Source organism: Bos javanicus, chromosome 9, assembly GCF_032452875.1.
Source record: "Bos javanicus breed banteng chromosome 9, ARS-OSU_banteng_1.0, whole genome shotgun sequence".
NCBI lineage: Eukaryota > Metazoa > Chordata > Mammalia > Artiodactyla > Bovidae > Bos > Bos javanicus.
In genome coordinates this window covers 83171980-83198790 of record NC_083876.1, presented here as the reverse complement: position 1 = coordinate 83198790, position 26811 = coordinate 83171980, and the positions used below count along the sequence as shown (strand labels likewise).

The 26811-nt window shown below is 37.3% G+C and overlaps 1 protein-coding gene across 4 annotated transcripts in view; it reads left to right on the top strand.

Annotated features, from left to right (window-relative positions):
* SHPRH (SNF2 histone linker PHD RING helicase) overlaps positions 1-26811 on the top strand; it is a 91355-nt gene that overhangs the window by 286 nt on the left and 64258 nt on the right. For 2 of the 4 annotated variants that reach the window (XM_061428233.1, XM_061428231.1), the window contains exons 2-11: positions 7752-8418; positions 11179-11308; positions 13147-13365; positions 16134-16212; positions 16864-17014; positions 19466-19574; positions 20017-20273; positions 22283-22942; positions 24166-24417; positions 25191-25269. In XM_061428233.1, the coding sequence (XP_061284217.1) occupies positions 7780-8418; positions 11179-11308; positions 13147-13365; positions 16134-16212; positions 16864-17014; positions 19466-19574; positions 20017-20273; positions 22283-22942; positions 24166-24417; positions 25191-25269 (2575 nt within the window). In that variant the 5' untranslated portion in view covers positions 7752-7779. Of the gene's footprint in view, positions 1-2; positions 385-7751; positions 8419-11178; positions 11309-11702; positions 11893-13146; positions 13366-16133; positions 16213-16863; positions 17015-19465; positions 19575-20016; positions 20274-22282; positions 22943-24165; positions 24418-25190; positions 25270-26811 lie in introns of those variants that run through there. The other 2 variants (XM_061428232.1, XM_061428234.1) reach the window with 2 other exon arrangements.

Here is a 26811-nt window from a genome sequence, read left to right as displayed (position 1 = left end):
TCAGGGGTCAGAGGTCGGGGGCGGAAGGCGTTTATGGACGCATACAGAGGTCTGAGAGAGGGACGACTCCGTTGTTTTGAAGCCTGGGAAACTAAGAGGCTGAGGGGGAGCCGCAGCGCGAGTCTCCCCGACCCTTCCCCATCCCAGACGTGCGGGCCTGGGGACCGCCGCGGCTTGCCCGGGACGAAGAGGAGCCGCGGAAGGGAGGCTTGCTTTCCCCCCGCGGACTGGGGCCTACGGAGTCTCGTTCGAGCGTCCTAGGGCCCTTGGTCTCGCTCCTCTGCCTCCAGGGAGCTTGTTTGCCCGGCCTGCTGGGAGCGATCGGCGCTGACAGCCTTGCTCAGACTCCTCAAACCGCTTTTGAGTCTTTGGGAAGAAAACTGAGTGGGTATCACCATTCTCCTCAGATATGCCCCTGGAGAGTGGAACTGGGCAGCTGCCTAGCTTATTGGTGTGCGGGATTGTAAATGTAGTAAAGGGGAGGCCGGGGCCTCTGAGTTAAAGTTCTCAGGTACCTCAGGAATCAGGTTAATTACATTGGCATTCAAAACCAGCCTTGCATTTTGTGCCTTTTGACTCCGTGATAGTTTCTACTTTTCTGAACCAAGATATTTTTCTGATGGTTGACGGTCACTATCAGATAAACAGGATTAGTAAACAGTGATTTTGTGCCTTTTTTCTAAGAGATTTGACCTTAGCAATGAAGTAAAAACCCTAGATGTTTGGTGTTTTCCTTTTTCCGCCTGCAATGTGGAAGACCTGGTTCGATCCCTGGGTTGGGAAGATCCTCTGGAGAAGGGAACGGCTACCCACTCCAGTATTCTGGCTTGGAGGATTCCATGGACTGTGTATATAGTCCATGCTCGCAAAGAGTCGTACATGACTGAGCGAGTTTCACTACTTTTGTTTGAATTAACTTGTGACTTTAATAAACAAAAATACTTGTATTAGAGCTATTTTCAATTATTCTTTTGGGTGATAGCAAGAAGGATGAAACTCCCATGAATCGAAATGATCCATGATACCGGTACCGTCACCAGAAAGGCTAGTTGGTTTATGATGAGAAATCATGCTGGAAGCAAGATACAAGTGAGCAGTAGTGGGATAAATGTTCTGTATTGCAAAACATGGCACTTCCTAGAGTTTACAGAATCCACTTAGCCAATTAGCTGGCAGTTGAGAATAAAATGGTTTGAAGGATGCTAGTTATATATATCCTCTTCTTGTCCGGCCTAAAGAACTGTACTTACAGGATTATTAAATCTGTTATTAAGAGTTCAGGCTAGAAAGATTTGGGGGAATAGAATCTGCTGGTGAAAAGGCCTTTTATAAGTATCTGTGACTAACTATATTTTAGAGTTCTGCAGAGGAAAATACTGTCAACCTGCTGGGGTTATCACTAAGAAAAAGGTTGTGGTAATGCTAGGTCATTGAGAACTTCTCAGTCATCAGTAATGATTGAGTTTCACTTGCATAAGACTTACCTTGCAGTGCGATATCTCAAGTGTATATACTCTCTATTTTCCTGGATAGCCTAAATCAGGACCTACCACGGGTTTGTTCTATATCATTCAGTATTGGCAATTATCTTTTAATGAAGAGATAGTAATTTGGAGGGGGGGAAATCTGAATAAGTTTAATTGATATCCATTTGTTGTATTGTCCTAGTAACTTAACATTTTATGTTTGTTTTTCCAGCAGTCTATCTTTGTTTTCTGTTAAAGACACGGATCAGTCAGTTTTCTCTGTTTCACTCTGGGCCAGAAATTGTAAGGAGTAGTTTCACACTACCTGTAGTCTGTTTGAATGTGTTTGAGTGAGATTCGTCCAAAAAGAAATTTGAGTAAAAGTACTTCTGAGTCCTTGAGAAGAGAGAGAATATTCACAGAGTTAGAGATCTTTATTTCACATTACTTTGTATATCATTTCCATTCTGGCCCTGACCCGGCATTGGGAGTACAGTGCTGAATAGGGTACTGTTCCTGCCCAGCTTTCAAGTAGTTCAGAGTCGAACAGCTGAGAACACTGCAGCAGTTGGAATCAAGAAGGAGAGGCCCTTAACTCGGCATACCTGGTCGTGGAACGTTTTGTGGGAGATTAGGATATTGATAGGCCGAAAAGCATGAAAGGGCATTTCAAGCAAAAGGTATTTAAAGGAATGAGAGTGAAAGTGTGGTTCATGTAGGAAACTGTGATATATAATCATGTTACACCCAAACACTGGTATTTAAGGAGGGGAAGAAGAAGATTCATCTGGTATGAGGAAAATAAGGAGAAGGATTTAGAATTGGAATATGATTAGAGATACATGGAATTTTACTGGGACTTGACATTAGCTGCCAGTTAACATTATGGTTTTGAGTAGCTTTGATCAAATAATTTAATCTTCTTTGGTTCAAGAATTATCCCTAGATAAAAGTCTCCTAAAAAAAAAAAAAAAAGCGTTAACCAAAACAGGGTAGTGGGGCAGAGAGAAGGCAGATCATGAATGTTGGCTCAGTAGAGAACTGACTGCAAGAAGAGCCTGCTAGAAACTGTGGTATTTATTTTTCTTGAACTTATCATTGTAATTGATAAATACTTTGATAATACTGTGACATTGGAAGAATCAAGTTGGAAGCAAACATCGAGTGAATGTGCAGATTATAGTGGTATATATAATTTAGAAGATACTGCATGAGGATGAGTGTTACCAGAGAAAAGAACAAAGAGTAAAAGGAAAGTGTTCTGGTTCAACAATATGTCTATTACAAGACTGTCGTAATAGAAAGGGCACATATTAACCTCTGTTTGCAATTGATGGCCTCAGACTGGTCGTGGGACTACTACTGATGCACCACCAGATGAGCAGACATTTCCCATCTATGCTGTACTTTGCCAGGAAAGAAATGGATTTCTGTAGGCAGCTAGCTATCCATAACAAGGTTTCTCAAACTTGGCTGGATGCTAGAATCACCAAGTGAGAGTGAAAGTGTTAGTCGCTCAGCTGTGTCCAGCTCTTTGTGACCCCTTGGACTGTAGCCTGCCAGTCTCTTCTGTCCATGGAATTCTCCAGGCAAGAATACTGGAGTGGGTGGCCATCCCCTTCTCCAGGGGATCTTCCCAGCTCAGGGATTGAACCCAGGTCCCCTGCATTGCAGGCAGACTCTACTGTCTGAGCCACCAGGGAAGAATCACCAAGGGAACCTAAAAAAATAATGGAGGTAGTGCCTGGGCCCTGCCCCAGAGATGATAATTTAATTGGCTGGGCTAGCACCAGGGCATCAGGATTTTGAAAATTTCCCCCAGGTGGTTCTAGTGTTCAGTCAAGTTTGAAACACACTGATCTATAGTTCCCCATCCTGCCACTTTAAAGTTTGGTTATTGTAAAGTGTAGTTTATAGTGTTCTCGGGGTGATGATAATAGCAACTACCACTTACTGAATATATGCTAAATTTCAGTTGCTGTGCTCTTGTACATACACAGAGAAGCTAGATAATTTCTAAGTGCCAAAGCTAGAATTAGAATTTAGGACCCCCAAACTCACATTCTCTCATATAAGCCACATTGCTTTGCCAGATGTGAGATTCTATAGTTGCTTTGGGGGCCATTAGAGTTAATGATTCCATCATCACCATGTTACTAATATGATGGTGGTTAGTGAGCTAGATTGTGTAACTGGCCCAGTTCCCTCCCCATGTCCCCATCTCTTGACTGAGTCCATCTGTGTGAACTTGCTTTGGCCCATGGAACCTTAGTGTTTTTTTTACCCTGACCAAATGCCAAAAAGTACTTGTGTGATTGGATTTGCACTCTTACTCCTCAGTCACTGTCATAATATCATTCTTGGGTTTTCTTGCTGGTACGAGGAGAAGGATGATTATACTTAGGAGAGCCAAGTGGCTTTTCCTGAGACCTAGCCTATATCAGCCAATCCTAAGCTAATCTGCAGATCTGTGAAAATAAATGATTGCTGTCCCCAGGCAGAGCTTTGGGTGATATGTTATACACCATATTTATGATGGTGGCTGACTGATAAACTGGTGTAGACTGACTCAATTCTCATATTCCAACCTGTGCTCTGAGGAGAACTGGACACAGGCAAGCACTTAGGTTATTAGGGACTTTCTATATCATTCTGATCTCTTATCCAAGGTAATAGAGGAGATAAGATGCTTGAAAAGTAGTTAACTATAGTCAGAGGTTGATTGTAGACCGCCATCTCCATATTCATAAACCAAGCACTGATTAAGGGAATGGAATTCTCGTGATTAACTTAGAACAGCAGTTTTTGATAGACATTTTGCAGTTATGAAAATGTTCGATTATTGTCAGTCCATTACGGTAGCTTCTGGTCACAGTGCTTTTGAGCACTTGAACTATGGCTAGGGAGAATGAAGAGCTGAGTTTAAATCTTTTTGTTTTTAACATAAATACTACCTCTTAAAGTTAAATGCAGCTGTCAGCATCCTTATGGGACTACACAAACAACTTCTTTGGGGCTGTTGAGGAAACCACTCTCCTTTTAAGTCACAAAGCTAACATGTTCCTCAGTAAGAGAAAGGTTCTGTCAACAGGAAATGAGGTAGATCTTAGGTAGATAAATAATACTATTTGTTTGTTTCATGGTTATTGTCCTGTTCAGATTTTTCTATTTATTGGGCCAACTTTACTCATTACAATTTGTTAGTAAATTATGTATTGTATCAATACATTTCAAGTTTATTAAAATAAAGCTATTAAGAGTTTTTAATTCCCTTCTATACGTGCTTTTTGTTTTTACCTTTTAAATCAGTTTTATTAAGATAAATTACGTACAATAAAATTCAACAACTTTATATAAACAATTTGATGAATTTTGACAAATGTATAAAAGCATGTGATCACCTGTGGAACATTTCTGTTACCCCAAAGGTTTCCTTTCTGCTTCTTTGCTGTCAGTCACACCTCTTACCACTTCCTGACCCCTGGAAACCATAATCTGCTTTCTAACGCTAGATTCTTACTTTCTTTAGAATTTCATATAAATGGAATCAGGCACTATATAGTCTTTGACATCTGGCTTCCTTCACTTAGTATAATGTGTTAAAAATTCATCCATGTTATATGTAACAATAGTTAAGTTTATTATGAGTAACATTCTGTTTGTTTATCCATTCATCAGGTGATGAACATTTGGGTTGTTTCCAGGTTTAGGCATTTATTAACAAAATTGGTATTAAATTCAAGTTTAGGTTTTTTATGATTCTGTGTTCTTTATTTCTCTTAGGTAAACACCTGGGAGTGGGATTAATAGGCTGTGCAGAAAATATATATTTAATTTGTAAGAAGTTGACAAACTTTTCCTATTGGAATGTTTGAGAATTCAGTTCTAGTTATTCTGTGTCCTCGGTCTTTAACGTTTTAACTATTCTACTAGATATGTAGTTTCTCACTGTGGTTTATGAGTTGAATTTGCAATGCCTGAATGACTGACATGGGACTTCCCTGGTGGCTCAGATGGTAAGGCATCTGCCTACAACGCAGGAGACCCAGGTTCGATCCCTGGATCAGGAAGATCCCCTGGAGAAGGAAATGGCAACCCACTCCAGTACTCTTGCCTGAAAATCCCATGGATGGAGGAGCCTGGTGGGCTATAGTCCATGGGGTTGCAAAGAGTCAGACACGACTGAGCAACTTCACTAAATGACTGACAATGGTAAGGATATTTTCATGTGTTTATTTGGCACTTAGAGATCATCTTCTGTGAAATGACAGCAATTTTGTCCATTTTTTAAATAAGGTGTTTCTTAAATACTGGTTTGCAAGAGTTATTTATATATTTCACATATAAATCTTTCATCAGATCTCTGCTATTTTCTCTTTTTATGAAGACTTGACAGTTTTAAGAATAAGAAGTTTGCAACTTTGTTTAAAGTTAATTATCTTTTAAAGGAGTGTAAAAACAAGAGAAAAAGAATATTTTTATGTGGATATTTTTCATTCATCATGCTTTTTTTCTTTGTGTAGGTCCAAATTTCCATCTAATATCATTTTCCTCTGCCTTGAGTACTTCATTTAACATTTCTTGTGCTGTGGGTCTCCACTTTAGGTTCCACTACCAGGTCCCACCACTACCAGCCCCACCACTAAACATGGCAGCCCCCTTGGTGATGCTGTCATGTCTTGTGCTAACACATTCACGCTGTCACTTAGCTTTCCATTCTGATCCCTTCTGTGTCATTCTTTACAAAGACCTAAAAGTTTCTGGACAGCTGAAATGTCCCATCATTTTATATTATCTTAGACAGGGGTAGATTCAGGGCAGAATAATTTAGAATGGGTTGTTAGCAGGGGTAGAGGAGCGTAGACTGCTCTGTGTGCTGATTTTGTCTCCACAAAACCAAACGCAGCTTGATGTTTGTACTGAATTAAATACCATGGTTTGATCTATACTACTTTTATATCCTCTCCTCAAATACAGGATGGTATTGAATACTTACTGGGGACTCATCCAGTACCTGGCTGGATTTTATTTAAAAAGTGAGATTACTGAGAATATTAAACTGCACTTGAAGCCAAATTTTATTTATACATTCCTTTCTCTTTTTTTTCAGCTACATGCTTGGAATACATTGAATTAGGCACCAACCATCATTGTGACTGTATGATTTAACTTCTCTGAGTTCTGTGTTACATATAGAAATTGGCTATTCTTTTGGGAAAAGGGAAAGGCTACCCACTCCAGTATTCTTGGCTGGAGAATTCCATGGACTGTATAGTCTATGGGGTCACAAAGAGTCGGACATAAGTGTCTTAAAAAAAAAAAAAATATATATATATATATAGTTTAGGGCCTGCCTTATATAGGCTACTTTCAACTTAATTGAAAAGCTTTCTTTTCTTTTTTCCTGTATTTTTAAATTCTTTTCTTTTATTGTCTCTGCCTTATTTCCCCTCATTACTATCTTGCACCATCTTATTTCTTGCCTACTACTACTACTATTAAGTCACTTCAGTCATGTCTGACTCTGTGCGACCCCATAGACGGCAGCCCACCAGGCTCCCCGTCCCTGGGATTCTCCAGGCAAGAACACTGGAGTGGGTTGCCATTTCCTTCTCCAATACATGAAAGTGAAAAGTGAAAGTGAAGTCGCTCAGTTGTGTCCGACTCTTAGCGACCCCATGGACTGCAGCGCACCAGGCTCCTCTGTCCATGGGATTTTCCAGGCAAGAGTACTGGAGTGGGGTGCCATTGCCTTCTCCGTCTAGCTATCCTCTTATTCTTTTTATCGGCTAATTCACGAAAAGAAATACATTTCCATATTTTCATCTTCCTCTTTTGAAAAAGAATATATGTTTAGAGAAGTGAAGTTTTGTTAACTCTTTGGAATTATAAAACAAAATTAAATCCTGTAGTGATTATATGGGTTTAAGTGTTACTAAAAGTTTTCAAATAAGCATTTCCAGAATATTTGAGAGATTTACCTATATGTATTTAAAACTCATTAAATGTATTTTTAGAATTTATTATAAACAAAAATTTGTCTATATTAAATTTCTCTAAAAAGACCGTTAAAATCATTAGGATTTGTGTCATACAAGAGATTATAGTCAATGTGTTCCATAACTGTATTTGACTTATTATAAACAATTATCCATTGCTTTATGTATCTCTTTAAAGATTTCATGTTATGTGTGGGATTATTATTCTATGTTGAATTGCTCATCTGGGACTATTTTAATACTAAAATCCTCTCTTGGAATGTCTGCTGTTGTGTTTATCTTCTAGGGTTCACATTTACCAAGAGAACTTGAGAATGAGCAGCCGACGGAAACGTGCTCCCCCAGTGAGGGTAGATGAGGAAACGCAACAGCAGCTTTGCTGGAATATGCATGAGGACAGGAGGAATGAACCTCTAACCTTAACTGATGACGAGCAATCCTACCCAGGTCTGGACCCCTCTCCTGCTCACCGCATCATCCTAGATGACAGTCTAAAGGAAGAAGTGGCTCACAGAGAAAAGAAGAGATGTTCCAAAGCCGTGAGCATCTCAAAATCAATTGATAAAGAAGAGACTGGTGGCATTTTTTCCCCTTTGTCTGTAAAGCTGAATATTGTAATTTCTCCCTATAACTTTGATAATTCCTGGAAAGCATTTCTAGGAGAATTCACTCTTCAGCTTCTTCCTGAACAGTGTTTAATTGAAAATTTTTCTGAAAAGAGTTTTACACTGATGAGTCCCAAGTTGAGCAATCAGTTCCTCATCTATGTTCATTCAGGATGTGAAAATATAGAGAAAAAAGAAAGAGGACTCAATGAGCCAGTCAGTATCTGTGACAAGGGAATTCAAGTGGAGTCGTCCTTCAGCAGTGAAATGTTAGAAGATTTGGAATGGCTGCAAAAGAAGAAAAGAATAAAACTTTACCAAAAACCAGAAGAAAATAACATTATCAAGGTATCAATTTATGTGGTGTCCTTTAAGTCTCTTCTGCATTGGATACCCCATTTTGAAATTAACTTAGAAGGAAGCCCTATAAAGCCAGCGATAAGCATTTCATTATTAAGTGTCAAAGTACACTTCACTGGGGGCATTCAATAACTATAAAAATATATATACATATATATTTTATATATCATAGCCAGTGATTTCCAGGCTGTACTTCTTTGGGATCTTCCTGATTCATCCTTTCCAGCTCTACTCTCATCGACTTGTTTGGATCTTCATTATCTCTTTCTTTTCCAGTAGCAATCCTTTAGTCACTGCCTTTTCAGTTCTTTCATTTCCTTTGTCTCTGGGCTGGTATGATACGAATGCAAATGGAATTCTAGTCTATTTATGCCTACAGAATTAACTATAATCTGGAGAAGGCAGTGGCAACCCACTCCAGTACTCTTGCCTGGAAAATCCCCTGGATGGAGGAGCCTGGTGGGCTGCAGTCCATGGGGTCGCTAACAGTCGGACACGACTGAGCGACTTCACTTACTTTTCACTTTCATGCATTGGAGAAGGAAATGGCAACCCACTCCAGTATTCTTGCCTGGAGAATCCCAGGGATGGGGGAGCCTGGTGGACTGCCATCTATGGGGTCGCACAGAGTCGGACACAACTGAAATGACTTAGCAGGCATATAAGTCTCTCCTTTGATAGGCCTTTATCTCCTCCAGCTTTATCTGTCTCCTTCTCAACTCTTTATCACTCTGCTTTTTATTCTGTCCCAGAAGCTACAAATTGATTTGTTTCCTGCATACACCCTGATGTCTTTCTGCATCTGTGCTTTCGCTCTCATACGTCCCTCTGCCTGGGTTGTTGCTTCCTCATCCCTCAGAACTCCTGGTCATTCCTCAATGTGCAGCTCAGGGTTTACTTCATCTGGGGAGATCTTTTCTTAAACTCCATGGATGGTGTTACGTGCTCTTCCCCCATAATACCTGATGCACATGCTTATTTTTGCCTTGATCGCTTGTGGTATACTTCCATTTTAGACCTTCCCCCCCGTCACTCAACTATGAAGTTTTTTTAATCTTCACAGCCCAGTAGAATACCAAATACTAAACAGATTTCTAGCAAATGGATGAATAAATTTATGATTCATTTCAGGCTCTGCTATTCACTAGCCAAGTAACTTTTTGTGACTTGTTTAAAGACTCTAATTTCAGCTTCTTTCCATATGAAATGTAAATAATACTCATTCCTTTTACCTCATACAATTGTGCTGAAAATCAGGGGAGGTAATGTAAATGTACTTCAAAAACTATAAAGCAAGTTAATATGTCTTCATGCTAATACTTGAAATATACTTGAATATACTTGATTCAATACTTGAATTCTAAAATGTTAAATTCACTTTTGTTCAGTTGAAAACATCATACATGTGTGTTATACATTTCTCACACTAAAAAGCAGTTATATCAATAGCCCTACTTATAGCTTCAGAATTGACTGAAGGAAAGGAGAAAATTTAGAAGCATTAGATTGTAATTAATTCTTCCCTGTACAGTTAAACTCTGCAACCTAGCATCCCCTCTCTGGTGATTGTGAGTGCCACAAATTGTGGCTCAAGTTAAAAATAGATTTAAGAATTTGTGGTTTGTATGCTGTGTTCTATCCACTTCTCACCCACATCAAGTCTTGATCTCTTCTGTCTTCCCTAATCCCTACTTTTATAAATATTTAAACACTTACTGCTGCAATAGCAAGGCATCTCTAAGCAAACACAGAGCAGAATATAAATAATAATGAAAAGTACTCTTTGCCACTTATTCCAGTGTAATGCTGATTGAATTTTGTTCTTTACTGAAAGAATATGAGACTCTCAGTGATCATGGATCAGGCCCAGCATAATACAGGGAAATGAAGGAAACTGTGTTTGTTGATTATCTACCATTAGGAACTTTTAAAATTATACTAGGTGGGCTATCTCATATAGTTGTCTCTCCATTTTGCAAATGACAACATTTGGGTTAAAATCAATCATTTCGTTTGTTGTTTTAGCTCTTAAATATCAATGCCAGTATTAAAATTCAAGTATTTTGACTGGAAAGCTTCATACTACATTGTTTCACCAAAGTCAAGCTGTACAACCTTAATCAGGGCCTATTTTCCTGAACATTTTAGTGTTTGATCTAGTAGTGAAGTGAAATCACTCAGTCGTGTCCGACTCTTTGCGACCCCATGGACTGTAGCCTACCAGGCTCCTCCGTCCCTGGGATTCTCCAGGCAGGAATACTAGAATGGGTTGCCGTTTCCTTCTCCAAGGGATCTTCCCATCCCAGGAATCAAACCTGGGTCTCCCGTATTGCAGGCAGATGCTTTACCATCTAGTAAAACCTATCTATGCTTAAGAATCTTCTTGGGGAATCTGTATTTTTAACCAGCGTCACTGATTATTCTGATGATCATCTAGCTGGGAAATCATTGACTTGGTAGGTAGAATTGGTGTTCTCATCACAAGCTTGCAGGTTTGGTTCCAGTAGGGAAATATTTTTTTCTAGCTACTTAAATGGTGCATCATACATAGTAAGCACTCAAATTGCAAAATAAATTTGTTATTGAAAGCGGAAATATCTGAGATTTGGTAGGTATATATTTAGAGTTTGTGGGGTAAATACTCTGAATACCTTTAAAACTGATGGTGTTAAAAATGTGTTTCTTACATGGTCATAAAAAATGGTGTAGTACAGTCAAAACTGTTTAATGTTGATTAATTATTTGTAGGTTGGAATTTATCTTTTGGAAGCTGGCCTAGCAAAACCAGATTTTCTGAGTGATGCAAGTTCAAGAATGAAAAAGTTCAATCAACTCATGAAGAGAGTGATGGAAAAACTATACAATTTTATTATTCCAGGTAATTTTTAAAGTAAACTTTAAAACTGCTGCTACTGAAGAGCTGTGGATTTCTCCCAAATCCTGTATATGACAACCAGAAAAACAGCTGATAAAACCATAATAAAATTGAACAACCAACATAAAATTGCTATATGACAAAATTATACTTATCTTAAATGCCCCCACTACTATACTTTTGGTCTTTTTTTTTTTGCTTAATAATATGCTTAGCTTATAGTGTGTACTCAAGAAATGTTGATGGCATCAATAGGCAGAATATAAAGGGATCTGAGCTGATTGGAATTTTTGCATTATTGCTGTGTTTTTTTGTTTTTTTTGTTTTTTTATTTTGTCATGGCCAGAGATTCTTGGCCGGCCTTTACTCCACCTCTCCTTTGCAGTCTGACAAATAATCTCAAGAGCCTGCTTCCCATAAAGACCAGTTAACTTTGCTACTGTTTCTTGGCAAGAAGTTGCATCCTTGGTCAGGACTGCAGTTTCAGAGTTGTCTGCCATTGGTTCCCAAGGGAGAGTGTGGATGGCTTGCTGCAGCCCATCAGCACGACTGGAAAAACGGCTCAGATTCTCCAAGTCCTGCTCATGGTGGGTCAGCCTTATTTCTGGTGCAAATCAGAACAGTTTTATACTGGGATATCTGGGAAATCAGTTTCTAAGCTTGGTTATTGAGTTGTTTTTCTGCAGTACATTCTTTGCAAAGCTTCATAATACTAATAACAGTAAATCATTTGCATGGTAAAGACATAAAAAAAGGAAAATCACTGGTTTCAGAATTGGAAGGAATGCTTTGAAGTACATCTAGAACTTTTTCAGAGTTATGATAAGAGTCCATTATTCTGCCTTTTAAAAATAATAAAATTGGAACTTTTCAAAGGAAAACTTCAAATTTAATTACTAATAATATGCACCTGCACTAACAGAAATAGCCAAGCGTGTAAAGTTTATTGTAAACTTTTGAAAATCTTAAAAGGACATAATTTTTATTGAAAAAAGTTAATTGTGTATTTTGTGGTACAGTCTCTATTTTAAGGCATGTGAGGTACGTCCTACAAATGTGTGTAGGCCTGTTTGAAACCATTCAGTAATAAATCATTGGCAGTAGGGGCCTTTTAAATTTTTCAAGAGTTTGAGGGTTTTGTTTTTTTTTTTTCACATTGTAGGCATGAATCTTTTTCCACAGGGCAATTGTGCCCAACAAATGAATCTGAAATTCTTATGAATTTGTATTGGTGGCGTAAGCCCTTGGTCTCCTAATTGGCTGCTGCTGCTGTTACCAAATACCTATCCTTTTTTAGCATAAGAAATAGAATGGGAAACTTTGTCTTATTAGATGTAGGAAAATTGTCTGCCTGTGGATTTTTTTAATGTTGTAAAAGTAAAATAAATTATTTTTTACAAATTGCAATAGATATTCACATTCAGTTCCTCAGAGGTTTAAACATCTGCGATGTGCATAGCACATGCTGGCTGCTCTGAGGAGCTATAAAAACAAAAGATAGCCTTTGCTTTCAAAGAGCATTACAGTTCAGTGGGGAAGGGATGAATGAGCACAAACGATTATACTACGAGAAAGATTGCGATGTATTGTTATATCCAATGTATAAGAGTGTTGCATAATACAGAGGAGAGTATTCTGATCAGGGAAAACAAAATGTCATGAAAAAAGTATCAATTATATTATCTTGAAGGGTGGAAGCATAGATTTTTGATCAGTCAAAAGGCACACTAAGCAAAGCCCCAAAGTCAGGAGAGTACATGGTATGTTCTGGGAATAAGAATTGCCTATAGTTATAAATGTAGATCTTGTTGTTCTGAGTACACTTGTTCTTGGATATACAGATGTGTTGGAAGAGGATGAGGAAGGTTCCGATAGTGAGCCAGAGGGACAGGACATTGATGAACTCTATCACTTTGTGAAGCAGACACATCAGCAAGAAACTCGGTCCATCCAAGTGGATGTCCAGCATCCTGCGCTGACGCCTGTGTTGAGACCATACCAAAGAGAGGCTGTCAACTGGATGCTACAACAGGAGCATTTCAAAAGCACCCCTGCTAGTGGCAAGTATAAGATACTTAAAGAAAGGCAAATTGATCAGAGGGATTAGATGAGAGAGTTAGGGTGGAGGAAATCGGTCAGTAAACAAATCATATTGAAAGCATGGGATAGAATGAGTGTGTTACTGTGAACAAAATTATTTTCTAAGACATCCTTCAAAATTGACACCTAGAGAAATTCATTTATGAGTTCCCTCATCCATAAAAGTTTGAACTGGTTTTTCCAACTAGAGTAAAGGCTGCCTTGATGGAATTTTTAAAAACCAAGAAATTTTTTTTACATGCCTTTCCAACTAAGAATTGCTTTTGTAACCTGATCAGATGGGAATTGTGCTAATATATGAAAGAAACTATACAATTTAATCATGAATGTTAGGGACAGAAAGCAAGTTTATAAAAGTGGGAGACTAATGTGTGACTAATCTCAGCTTCCTAGTTATACTTATTTTCTTTACTCCACAAAATAATAAAATGAAATGTCATCTAGTGTTTTTGTAAAAGTAATCGATTTATGAGAATCATTTGTGTCACTGCTTTATCATTGTCTTTAAAGGGATGGGCACTAGATGAGATTTTTACAGGACCCTAGGAAGTGAAGTGCTAACCATTTCTCCTTTTTCCTATATAGATTTATTTTAATTAGTGATGAATAGCTCTTCCGTATTTCTCCCACTTTTTTATCCAACAAACTTTTTTAAACTTTTTATTTTGGAAATATCAGTTCATAGCCAATATTATTTCTTACTCTTGCTTCGCCCATATTCTGAATTATTTTGAAGTAGTAACCCCTCATGGAGAAGGAAATGGCAACCTACTCCAGTATTCTTGCCTGGAAAACCCCATGGACATAGGAGCCTGGTGGGTACAGTCCATAGGGTCGCAAAGAATCGGACACAACTGAGTGACTGAACAGCAGCAATAACCCCACATATTATATCATTTCATCTGTTAATATTTCAGTTTATTTCATTAAAAGATACAGGTTCTTTTAAACAAATATATATATATATATATATATATATATAAAAGGAATTTTGAAAATTAACCTTCCAAATTTTTGAAAATTTTGGGTTAATTTTGAAAATTAACCCCAAAATTAACCTCCTTTCTGTTTCTCTCTCTTTAGTTTGTTCAAATATGAAACCAAATCACATCCATATAGTATTGGAATTACTTGGTATCTCCTAAGTTTCTTTTAGTCCATAGGTTTTATTTCCTCTCCTATTTTTTTCTTACATTTGTTGAAGAAATCTTATAGCTCTATAGAATTTCCTACGGGTTATTTTTTTCTCTAAAATAAAATAATTTTTTTTAACTAAGGAATTTGATTAAGGTGTAACATATACAGTAAATGCATAGATCTTAAGGGCACAGTTTGATAAGTTTTGATAAATCTCTGCATCTATGTAACTAGCAATTCAGTTAAGACATAGAACCAGACTTTCCCAAAAGTAGACACTGGCCCATGCCTCTTTGAGACTTGAAATGTGACTGTCCAAATTATGTGGTGTAAGTTTAAAATACACACTGATTTCCAATAGTGCAAAAAGAAAAGAATGTGAAATATCTCACTACTACTTTTTATATTGATTACATATTGAAATGATAATATTATATTTGATTAAATTAGACAAAAAGATTAAAATTAATTTTACCTGTTATATATATATTTATATATAAATATATATATATATATATTTGTATCACACAGTGCTGACATAAAATATTTCCCAGCACTTTCCATCATTGCCTAGTCAGTTTTCCTACTTCAGTCCCTTCAGGAGGCAACCACTATCATCATAAATTAGTTTTGCCTGTTTTTGAAACAGACAATGATAAAATATGTCCACTCAGGTGGAGGGAGTTGCCTTCTTTCAACATAATGTTTTTGAGGTTCATCCATGCTGCATGTATCAGTAATCCATTGTTTTTTGTCCCCAGGCTAGATTTTGTTGATTAAATCACATGCGTCATATAGTGGTTTTTCAGTTCTCTGTGGTTCCCATAAATTAAAACTTTCTATCTTTTAATTTTTTTCATTTTATAAAACCTATATGTCTGTATTCCTACTTCATCTATTAATCACTGAAGAAGGTAAAAAATGACTAACCGTTTCACTGGAAGTAGAGACATATTTACAACTTGTTGTTTACAACTAAGTTGTTCAAACAGCTTAAAATATTGAGAAGGGATAGTGGAAGATGCTGGTTGACACATACTCAGTACTTCATTGCTGTAGTTTTAGATATTTTTTTTTCCTCAGTTAACCCTTTCCTCTCCTCAGACCCATATGAAAAGTTAGATCTAAATTAATGCATTAGCCCAGTTTCATTTATCTGTGAAGTTATTTAACGATATAAGGTAACTTCTTTAAGCATGTATAAAAGACAGGCTGCTTTCATTTATTTGGTAAGCCTTGATATGTGTTGGTTTTCTTTTCCTGTTAATCCTCTATACTAGTATAATTTGTACATTTTGCTATACTTTGCATAATTAAAATACAATTAATAAGTTAAATTATAAAGTATCCAATAAAATATAATTGCAAGTACAATTTGCTTTAGTTTTTCTGTCTTATCACTTGCTTCTATGGAAAATATTTGTGTGCTAAACACGCAAAAGAATAATATCTGAAGAATGAGAGCGGGGTCCTGGCCTTTTACCCACATGTATGTGTCTTCCCAGGGTATCCTGATTGTGACTGACTTTTATTTTAATGTGATTATCTGGCAGAATGGAAAATAAACAGAAAATGGTTTATTTTTCTTTAGAAAATGCCTTACACTTTCTGTGGCGAGAAATTGTTACATCTGAGGGTTTGAAACTCTACTACAATCCATACACAGGCTGGTAAGGCAAAACTTTGCTTATGTGCTTGATATTGAAAACAAATATTATGAAAACCTGTATGAGATTGATGGCCTATATCTTCAGCCTCGGCAGTACCTCAAAAAGGCATACTAAATTAAAGTCTCATTAGACAGTTTTATAGATAGGATAGACATGGAACTAATAGCACTTGTAAATTTTTGGTAGATAAATGCAGTAGGATAGACTTAAGATGTGTAATTATTGATATTTAAAGAGATTATAATTTTAAGTAAAAATATCACCTTATTATGGGCCAGTTCATTAAATTTGTTAATTTTATTATAAAAGAGTTTTAGGAATCATTAAATATGATTAGTGAATCAGTAGTTACTGCCATTTTTATTTACAGATTCATAAAGGTCACAGAAGGTAGACATGCTTCCCTTTATTTATGGGAGAAAAACAAATGATGATAGTACCAGTTCTGTTTCTGCACGCTTAAGTTGTCAGCTCAGGCAGCTTTTTATTCTCACAGTTCTTATATTCATGATCTAGGGACTATAATTGTTGCAACTGAAAGTAGAGTTTTAAAAAGCATAAGACTTTTCTGCATTTCTCCCAGTTCTCTTTAGGAACAGTGTGATTTATATTTGCATTCCTATGATGTGTTTTTCTTGTATTTTCCTTTAGCATCATTCGTGAGTACCCAAATGCTGGACCACAGTTGCTTGGTGGGATCTTAGCAGATGAGATGGGTCTTGGAAAGACAGTGGAGGTTTTGGCTCTGATTCTGACACATACTCGACAAGATGTCAAACAAGATGCTCTCACTCTTCCTGAGGTAGGAGGAGTACTACAGGGCTTGGGAAAGCAGAGCATATGTTCTCCAGAAAGCATCGTATGTTGAACATTTGGTTGGCACTTAAGTCAACACTTTCAATTTATTCTGTGGCTTGTGATTTGTATTAGTTGTTAACTTCACATAGGCACAGAAAATGGGATATTTGTGACCTAGCGAAGTTTTTTAAAGTGATATTGGCCAACCAGGAAGGGGATAGATACGCTGTTAATTTATCAAGCTTCCTTCTAGTTGGCAGAGAAATTCTCTTAGGAAAGTTTGATTACTTCCTCAAATGTTTTGTCACTTCTTCAGATCTCCATATTAATGCTACATATTTTTGAGAGCTATTTTTCAAAAATTGTGCAAATCTCAGATACATAAATCTTGGGGTCAAATAATTAGAACTTTATTAAAGGGTAAATAGCTTAGTAAGTCGGAGAAGGCAATGGCACCCCACTCCAGTACTCTTGCCTGGGAAATCCCATGGATGGAGGAGCCTGGTAGGCTGCAGTCCATGGGATCACGAAGACTTGGACATGACTTCACTTTCACTTTTCACTTTCATGCATTGGAGAAGGAAATGGCAGCCCACTCCAGTGTTCTTGTCTGGAGAATCCCAGGGATGGCGGAGCCTGGTAGGCTGCCTTCTATGGGGTCACAGAGAGTCAGACACGACTGAAGTAACTTAGCAGCAGCAGCAGCTTAGTAAGTAGATTTCTCAATGAAATGAACAAATGAAACAAACAAAATTTCTCAATAAACAAAGTCTTTATTCTAAAATGTATGTGTGTTAGTCGCTCAGTCATGTCTAACTCTTTGCAGCCTTAGGGATTGTAGCCTCCCAGGCTTCTCTGTCCATGAGATTCTCCAGGCAAGAATAGTGGAGTGGGTAGCCATTCTCTTCTCCAGAGGATCTTCCCAACCCAGGGATTGAACCTGGGTGTCCTGCGTTGCAGGTGGATTTCTTTACCATCTGAACCCCTGGGGAAACCCTCTAAAATGTATAGTTGTGTTTAAAAATATAGAGTTTATAAGAAAAAAAAACTTCACTGAGACTCATAGCTTATAGCTTATATTTTCAGATAATGAAATTGTCAATTAGCACATTAAATCCTGCCGAAATGAGGCCACTAGTTAAAGACATTACGCTAATTACCTGGAGGGTCCATCATGCTCGAAACCTTAGTGGTTATATGATCTTTTGATAGGATAAAGTTTGCAAAATTACCCTTTCAGATTTTTTTTTTTTTTTACTGTTTCAGAAATAAATTTTAATTAACTGTGGTACAAAAATGGAGTTAAACAGATTTATGTTTATTTTATCAGAAAATGAATATAAAATATTGACCATATATTTATATCTAAAAAAGACTATTTTTCTGTGTGATTTGTGTACATGTGTATAAATACTCTTTTTGCATTTGTAAATATTTTAATATGTACACATTTTCAGCATAACATTATTTGAATTTGTCATTATTTTCCAGTGTGACTGAAAAGTCACTTTAAAAGAAAAATGCTATTGACCTTTGTTTTTCTACTTTAGATTTTTAATTTTTCCTTGCATGATATTCAGACTTCATAAGTGATAAAGTTAAAGAATTATTAGTTTCAAACTTCCTGTATTCAATGAATTTTAAATCTAAAATATCTATTACAAAAACTCAGTCTTTAACAATGCTATGTACAAACAAAATTGTAAGATTTCTAAAAAGTAACTTTACCAACTCTCAGAGTTTTCTTGCTGCTGCTGCTGCTGGTAAGTCGCTTCAGTCGTGTCCGACTCTGTGCGACCCCAGAGATGGCAGCCCACGAGGCTCCCCCGTCCCTGGGATTCTCCAGGCAAGAACACTGGAGTGGGTTGCCATTTCCTTCTCCAGTACATGAAAGGGAAAAGTGAAAGTGAAGTCGTTTAGTCATGTCCGACTCCTAGTGACCCCATGGACTGCAGCCTACCAAGCTCCTCCGTCCATGGGATTTGCCAGGCAAAAGTACTGGAGTGGGTTGCCATTGCCTTCTCCCTTTTCAGATTTGAGTACGGGATAGAGTAGGGAATGTCTGTTTCCTTTGTAGAAAAATGAGTTGGCGTGTACAGTTTTAACTATCAGTAACTTCCTTTTGAGGGTTTTCTTCTCATTAGCTGTGTTAATTTTAACTTATTTTGATTGCTATTACAAATTCAGTGGGCTAATACAATTTTAAACAAGCCTTAACATGTTAATTTCAGAAGTTTCACACTTTAATATGCATAATTTTTTAAAATGATGGCTAGCTTTTAACTCTGAAATAAAAAATAAGGTTTATATGTGTGAATAACTTACTTAGCCCTTTCTTTCATAATTTGTTACAACTCTTTTGTATCTTCTTAATAGAAGGAGGGCTAATTTTGTGAAGCAACTCAGAATACTGAAAGCAAAACACTGTGTAACTGCTAAACGTTGTTTATATCAGGGAGAAGTGGTAAATTATTTCATTCCATCACATTATTCTGGCGGAAATGTAAAAAAGACAGAAACCCAGAATATGGAATTTGAACCAAAAGAAAAAGTTCAGTGCCCCCGTAAGTATGAAATCTCTTAAAGATAACACCTTTTGCAGTGATATTTGTTCTAGTTCTTATAATCCTTAATAACAACATCTTATAATTGTTATAAATAATTGTTTTTACAGTTGTTTATACTTTGCATAAAAGTTTGGTTACAAGGCATATTATCTTAACAAAAATAAAGATTTATTCTTTGGTTTGACTTGATCCAGATAATTTGTTGCTTAATTTGTAGATTAGCAAATTAATGTAATTCTTCTTAAATAATTTTCATTGCTGTAATTTATTTCTTAATTGAGATAAGCTATTACATATTTTTCAAAATGATATACAGACAGCATGTCTTTAATAAATCTTTATTTTTTACTTAACATGGTTCTTAATGCACATTAACTGAGTTTTATTTTCTTTTCACTTTAATTGTTTTGACTGAGTTAGCATATCCTTTTGCATTTAGCTACACGTGTGATGATCCTGACAGCTGTTAAAGAAATGAATGGAAAAAAAGGAGTTTCTATTCTTTCCATCTACAAATATGTCAGTTCTATATATAGATATGATGTTCAGCGGAACAGGAGTCTTCTGAAACGGATGCTCAAATGTTTAATTTTTGAAGGCCTTGTGAAACAGATCAAAGGCCATGGTTTTTCTGGTACTTTTACACTGGGAAAGAATTACAAAGAAGAGGATATATATGATAAAACGAGAAAGCAGGTAACAGCATTTATCGAGTAGTTGTATGTGATGCTTTACAAAGTAAGTTGACAGATCCCACCTGTCTAAAGCTCTTAGAGCCAGATGATAAAAAAGAAGCATTAGGAAAAGCACTAATGGTTATGACTTCTGTCTTCTACTTTCTGAATAAAAGTTCCAGCAGAGTAGAAACTAAAAATAAGTATTAATTGAGTGGATTATACAGTTAGTTTGTAAAGCATAATATAGGTTAAAATAAGTTTTCTTCACCCTCATGCTATTGTCAGCACTCAAAAAGCATGTTCCATACTTTAAAAATGTTAATACATTACATCTGCATAACTCTTTACATACAATTTGAATCTTTTATGTAAGTTCTCATTTTCCCTCGTCATCACCTTTTAAAATATTTACATTTTGTTATAAAACTTCTTCTGGGCCAATACTACAATTTGCTTTTAAGAAAATAGTAAAAAATTTGTGAATATAAATCAAGAAAAAACTGATGACAACAATTCAAAATGTGGAGTTACTAGCTTAGCTACTGTGAAAGAAATGGCAGACCAAGAAATTCTCTTCCAAGAGTAGTGAGTCTCCAGCATTTTCTCCCCAGCCAGGTTAGAAGACTGCAATGAACTTCTGTGCTTTTAATAATCCTTCTGCTACCAAAAAAGGAAAATCTTCTTCAGTTAATGCCAATCATTCCATGTTAATATCATTCATTCCTCTGTTCGCCCTTGACTGTGACATCACTTCTAGGAAGGTGCAGCTGGCATCTGCCTCCCCAACACAGCCCTTGTCTGTTATATAACCCCCTTATGCAGTCCTGTAGCATCATTTTAAAGGGTCGTGCTCAGTTGTGTCCTACTCTTTTGCAACACCATGAATTGTAGCCCACCAGGCTTTTCTGTCCATAGGATTCCCCAGGCAAGAATACTGGAGTGGGTTGCCTTTTACTGTTCTCTCTTTTCCAACAGACTCCTTTGAGACCAGGAGCTAAATATACTTCATACTTATATCCCCAGCATCTGACATGTTGCCTGGCAACATTTATTGGCATTCAATAAATAATTGCAAGAGGGTACACCAGTAGAAGGCAATGGCACCCCACTCCAGTACTCTTGCCTGGAAAATCCCATGGATGGAGGAGCCTGGTAGGCTGCAGTCCATGGGGTCACTAAGAGTCGGACACGACTGAGCGACTTCACTTTCACTTTTCACTTTCATGCATTGGAAAAGGAAACGGCAACCCACTCCAGTGTTCTTGCCTGGAGAATCCCAGGGACGGGAGCCTGGTGGGCTGCTGTCTGTGGGGTCACACAGAGTCGGACACGACTGAAGTGAATTAGCAGCAGCACCACCACCAATAGAAAGGAGAAAGAAAGAAGGAATTTATCTGTTTATTGCAGTAACTAGTAGATTAATTTTTACTTTGGTTAAAAGCTATATTTTAATACTTGATGTTTTTATAATTGCCCCTGTTGTTGTTTAGTCAGTAAGTCATGTCCAACTCTTTTGTGACCCCATGAACTGTAGCCCATGGACAGGCCCCTGTGTCCGTGGGATTTCCCAGGCAAGAATACTGGAGTGGGTTGCCATTTCCTTCTCCAGGGTATCTTTATAGCCCTGGGATTCAACCCACATCTCCTGCACTACCGGTGGATTCTTTACCGCTGAGCCACTAGGGAAGCCCATAATTGCCCTAGTTTGTATTATAAACTACCAGTCTTTTATTGATTTAGACAGACTGTGAATTATAAGAGGTTGATAGCAAAATTAGTAGCTCCCTTTATTTCTAGATTTTGTTCCTTCCAAATATTAATTAAACAACAGTAGAGTTTTCTTTTCCTTTTGGGCCTGTGGGGGGAGGAGTTCATAGAGCAATTTGAAAACCACTGATCAGGAGTGATTCTCCTCAGGGAAAGAGTGACAAAGACTGCCTATGAGATTTTTATGTAAAGCACATGAAGTTGGGTGTTTAATTTTAGCTATGTCACTCCATTAAGATAAATAAATAATGTTTTTCATAGGCAGTGGGGAGTCCAAGGAAAACTCAGAAAGAATCCAGAAAATCAGGAAACAAGGACACAGACTCTGAATATTTGCCATCAAACACCTCTGATGATGATGATGATCCTTACTATTATTACTGCAAGCCCAGGAGAAATCGTAGTAAATGGAGGAAGAAACCTGTTCCGTCCACAAAAAGGGAAAAAAGCCAGCTGAACATCAGTCTCAACCCACAGGATCACTGTCCACCTACTGGTAACTCTGAAATTACTGATGTTACTACATCTGAAAGTACATGTGTCTTTGAAGTCAATCAAGAACATTCAGCAAAGGACCAAGCTGAATCTCTAAATCCTGTTGGTGATGACATGCCACATTCTAATATCATGGGTTCCTATAATTCTTCCAGTTATCGCTTTGAGTGCATATGTGGTGAACTTGACCAGGTAGACTGTAAGCCTCGTGTTCAGTGCCTGAAATGCCACTTGTGGCAACATGCAAAATGTGTGAATTATGAAGAGAAGAATCTGAAGATTAAACCTTTCTACTGCCCCCACTGCCTTGTTGCAATGGAGCCAGTATCCACAAGAGCAACCCTGATCATCTCCCCCAGTTCCATCTGTCATCAGTGGGTGGATGAAATCAACAGGCATGTGAGGTCATCATCTCTTCGAGTCTTGGTAAGACAGTTTGCACTCTTTAAAGGGATAGGAAAATGTAAGTGTTTGCTTATGATAATTTTTATAATCTTTGTCACCTTGTTTTTATCCTGAAAATTAACTTAATGAGATAATGATATTAAGTCAGAACTCAAAGAGGAAATTGAGAATAAGAAAAAGTACAGTAGACTGTTTATTCTTTTCTGACATCAGAAGTTAAAGCATTTTGAGTGGAAAGTTATGAAAGTTTTTGAAGAAGTCCTTAATCATATAAGGGAAAAACATCTTTGTATTCAGAAAGAAATGCAGTTCAAAGGCAGCATTGTTTAATAGTTATCTGCTTGTATGATCCTACATCTTCTAGCTCCAGAATCTTCCTCTGAAGCCTCAGTTACCCCTTCTGTAAAATAAGAATTTACTCATTCAACAAATATTTAGTGAACACCTATTGTGTGCCAGGAATTGTGCTAAGTTCTAAAAATTGTACCCCCACACACTTTTTGTGAAGATTGAATGATTTGATAAACTGCTGGCACATGGTGAGTGTTCATTTAATGTTATTGTTCACTACTGTTAGTATTTTTTACCCTTTGTGTTCTTCTTTTCTTCTTTCCACACAAATGTTACTGGAGATTTTCTGTATTTCGGCCACTATGATAGGCATGTATAATACAGTAGTTTATAAAACACCAACTTTGCCACTGAGGAGCTCTGTTCTGTAGAGGAGGCAAACCTTGGTTTGTATCTTGACTCTACTAGTTTTGAGTAAGTCCCTTCATGTTTTCTATGTGTGACATAGGAATAATAACAACTAACAGAATTGTTGTTAAAGGTGGGAGATAAAACTCTGCAGTGCTAAAACATAAAAGGCATTCAGTAAATAATAGCTCTTGTTTTACTTTCTCATACCATTGTGCTTTCGCACAAACTATTGATTCCATCTACCCACCTAGCTTTTCCCCTTTCTTGCACCCATGAAAACTCTTGAATGTACTTCAAGATCTACTGCAAATTTGAATTCCTCTCTGAATTTACCTTCTTAGCCATAAAATTGGTCTCCATTGTGATGCTTTCGCATTTACTTCTATTCCAGTGCCTTTCACATTGCTTATGTTTTTAGTCTTCCACAGTAAAATGCTTCTTTCTCTAAATAGGTCTGGGATGTATCTTATAGGATGTTTGGTTATAAACAAATAGAAAGTGCTTGGTAAGGGTATAAATGAATGTCTGTGATTATATCCTAGGTATATCAAGGAGTGAAGAAAGATGGTTTTTTACAGCCTCATTTTTTGGCAGAACAGGATATAGTCATCATTACTTACGATGTCCTCCGTTCAGAACTAAACTATGTAGACATCCCACACAGCAACAGTGAGGATGGGCGTCGCTTAAGGAACCAGAAGCGCTACATGGCTATTCCCAGTCCTCTTGTAGCTGTGGAGTGGTGGAGGATCTGCCTTGATGAAGCTCAGATGGTCGAATGTCCTGCTGTAAAAGTGAGAATTTCTGCAGAATTGCTTGAGGGCTGGGGAAGAGCTGGAGGAAACTGTTCATAGGAAATTTAATAGTTTACATGTAGTTTAACCCACAGTATTGACATTCGCCAAAAGTTTGCCTTTGGACACTTTGCATTTGCTTTCTCTTGTGCATGAGCTGTATAATCCTTAAAAATTATTTGGTACTTGGAATCATTGTTCTGTATGAAAAGTTCATGTATATTTGAACAAGATGGTAGTTTTTATGTGATGTAGATCTAAGTAAACTCTACTTAGGTACTTTAATCAGAATTTCTGCCACATGGAGTGCTCACCATACAAGCTCTGGTAACTGACAGCTTTTTATCAGAGACCAAATGGTAATGGGAAAATGCTAGAGGAAAAACTTTTATTCAGACTTCATTGTATGTCTTTATTCTGTCTTCTTTGCCCAGTCTGTGACCTGAACTGAATTAATAAGTCATGCCTGTTAGCACAGTGGTTCTCATCTGGAGGATGGGGTGGTCTAGGGAATGTATCAGTCAGCTGGGGCATTTTCATTCTACCCATACATGAATTTCCTTTCCTCTTTGAAAGGACACATTGCAGCCTCCTGCTAATAAGAGCCCCATACTAGAAGACAGCCCATTGAATATGATGTTCAGTATCTAGTGTGATAACTATTCTGTAAGGGCAAATGCATCTGACCTGAAGCCTGGGCTTGAGAGCTGTTTTCATAAGTAAACGCAATCCTGCATTTTTCTTGTGTCTCTCTTCTCATTCTCTCCCATCAGGCTGCAGAAATGGCTCAGCGCTTGAGTGGGATTAACCGCTGGTGCATCAGTGGCACTCCAGTACAGAGAGGACTGGAAGGTAATGGATGGTTTCCTCACATATCGCATTTATTTGAAAAACTTAAAATTTTTGAGCAAAAAATATTGCTTAACTTTTGCTGAAATCCTTAGGTGATTATGCATATATTAAAATATATTTATATTTGATCCTAATAGTTTCAGACATCTACCTTTTTAAAAGGAATCAAGTGCTTTTTGTTTATATATATGTGAAGACAGATATGTAGTTGAGTAGTCCTACTGTCCTGACTTGAGCAGGTGTTGTGCCTGCCTGAACACTGTAGACACAGGTCTGAATTGGACTCAAAGATCCAAAATGGTGAGTAGAAAACAGGGAGAACCTGACAAGAAAGAAAGAGGGAAACAGAGAAGAAAAAGGAATTAGTTTCACTTGGCTGTGTCTATAAAGATAAGGACTTCCCCTCACACATTTTAACTGATGCTTCTACATCAGTCTCATTCATATAACTAATTTTTTCCATAGAACATAGACAACATTTTTAAAACTTTTGTCAAAGTTGCAAATATTTGAGACTAAAAGTTTAAATAAGTAAATGTTGGTTTACATAATAAATTTCTGCAAAAACTGTCACTAAAATGTTTAATTATAAAAATATAAATATCCTTAGTCCTATGGCAGATGTTTATCTTCAAAACCTATCATTCTTGAAAAGTCAGGTTTTCGTGTATCAATTGTTCTTAGCAGGATAACTTACTATTCTGCTAAAGTAAAAATATCAACATCTATTACACTGAACTGAGAAACACTATTTTTTGATGACTATTTTTAGGGGAAAAGAGTTTTTTAGGAAGATGTTTAAGTATATATTTAAATATCTCTGTAATTTTAGTAAGTTACATTAAGCTACATATTTGTAGAATGCTGCTGCTGCCGCTGCTAAGTCACTTCAGTTGTGTCCGACCATGTGCGACCCCATAGATGGCAGCCCACCAGAATCCCCTGTCCCTGGGGTTCTCCAACAGTGGAGTGGATTGCCATTTCCTTCTCCAGTCCATGAAAGTGAAACATCAAAGTGAAGTTGATCAGTCGTCTCCGACGCTTAGTGACCCCATGGACTGCAGCCGACCAGGCTCCTCCATTCATGGGATTTTGCACACAAGAGTACTGGAGTGGGGTGCCATTCCCTTCTCCAATTTGTAGAATAATATCAGGCTAATTAAAAGGCCAAATTTAGTAGTCTGCTGTTACATTGGAAACTGTCCAATACGTTAATATTTAGGTGTTAATAACATAATCACGATGGTGTGATCACTCACTGAGAGCCAGACATCCTGGAATGCGAAGTCAAGTAGGCCTTAGAAAGCATCACTACGAACAAAGCTAGTGGAGGTGATGGAATCCCAGTTGAGCTATTTCAAATCCTAAAAGATGATGCTGTGAAAGTGCTGCACTCAATATGCCAGCAAATTTGGAAAACTCAGCATTGGCCAGAGGACTGGAAAAGGTCAGTTTTCATTTCAATCCCAAAGAAAGGCAATGCCAAAGAATGCTCAAACTACTGCACAATTGCACTCATCTCACATTATAGTAAAGTAATGC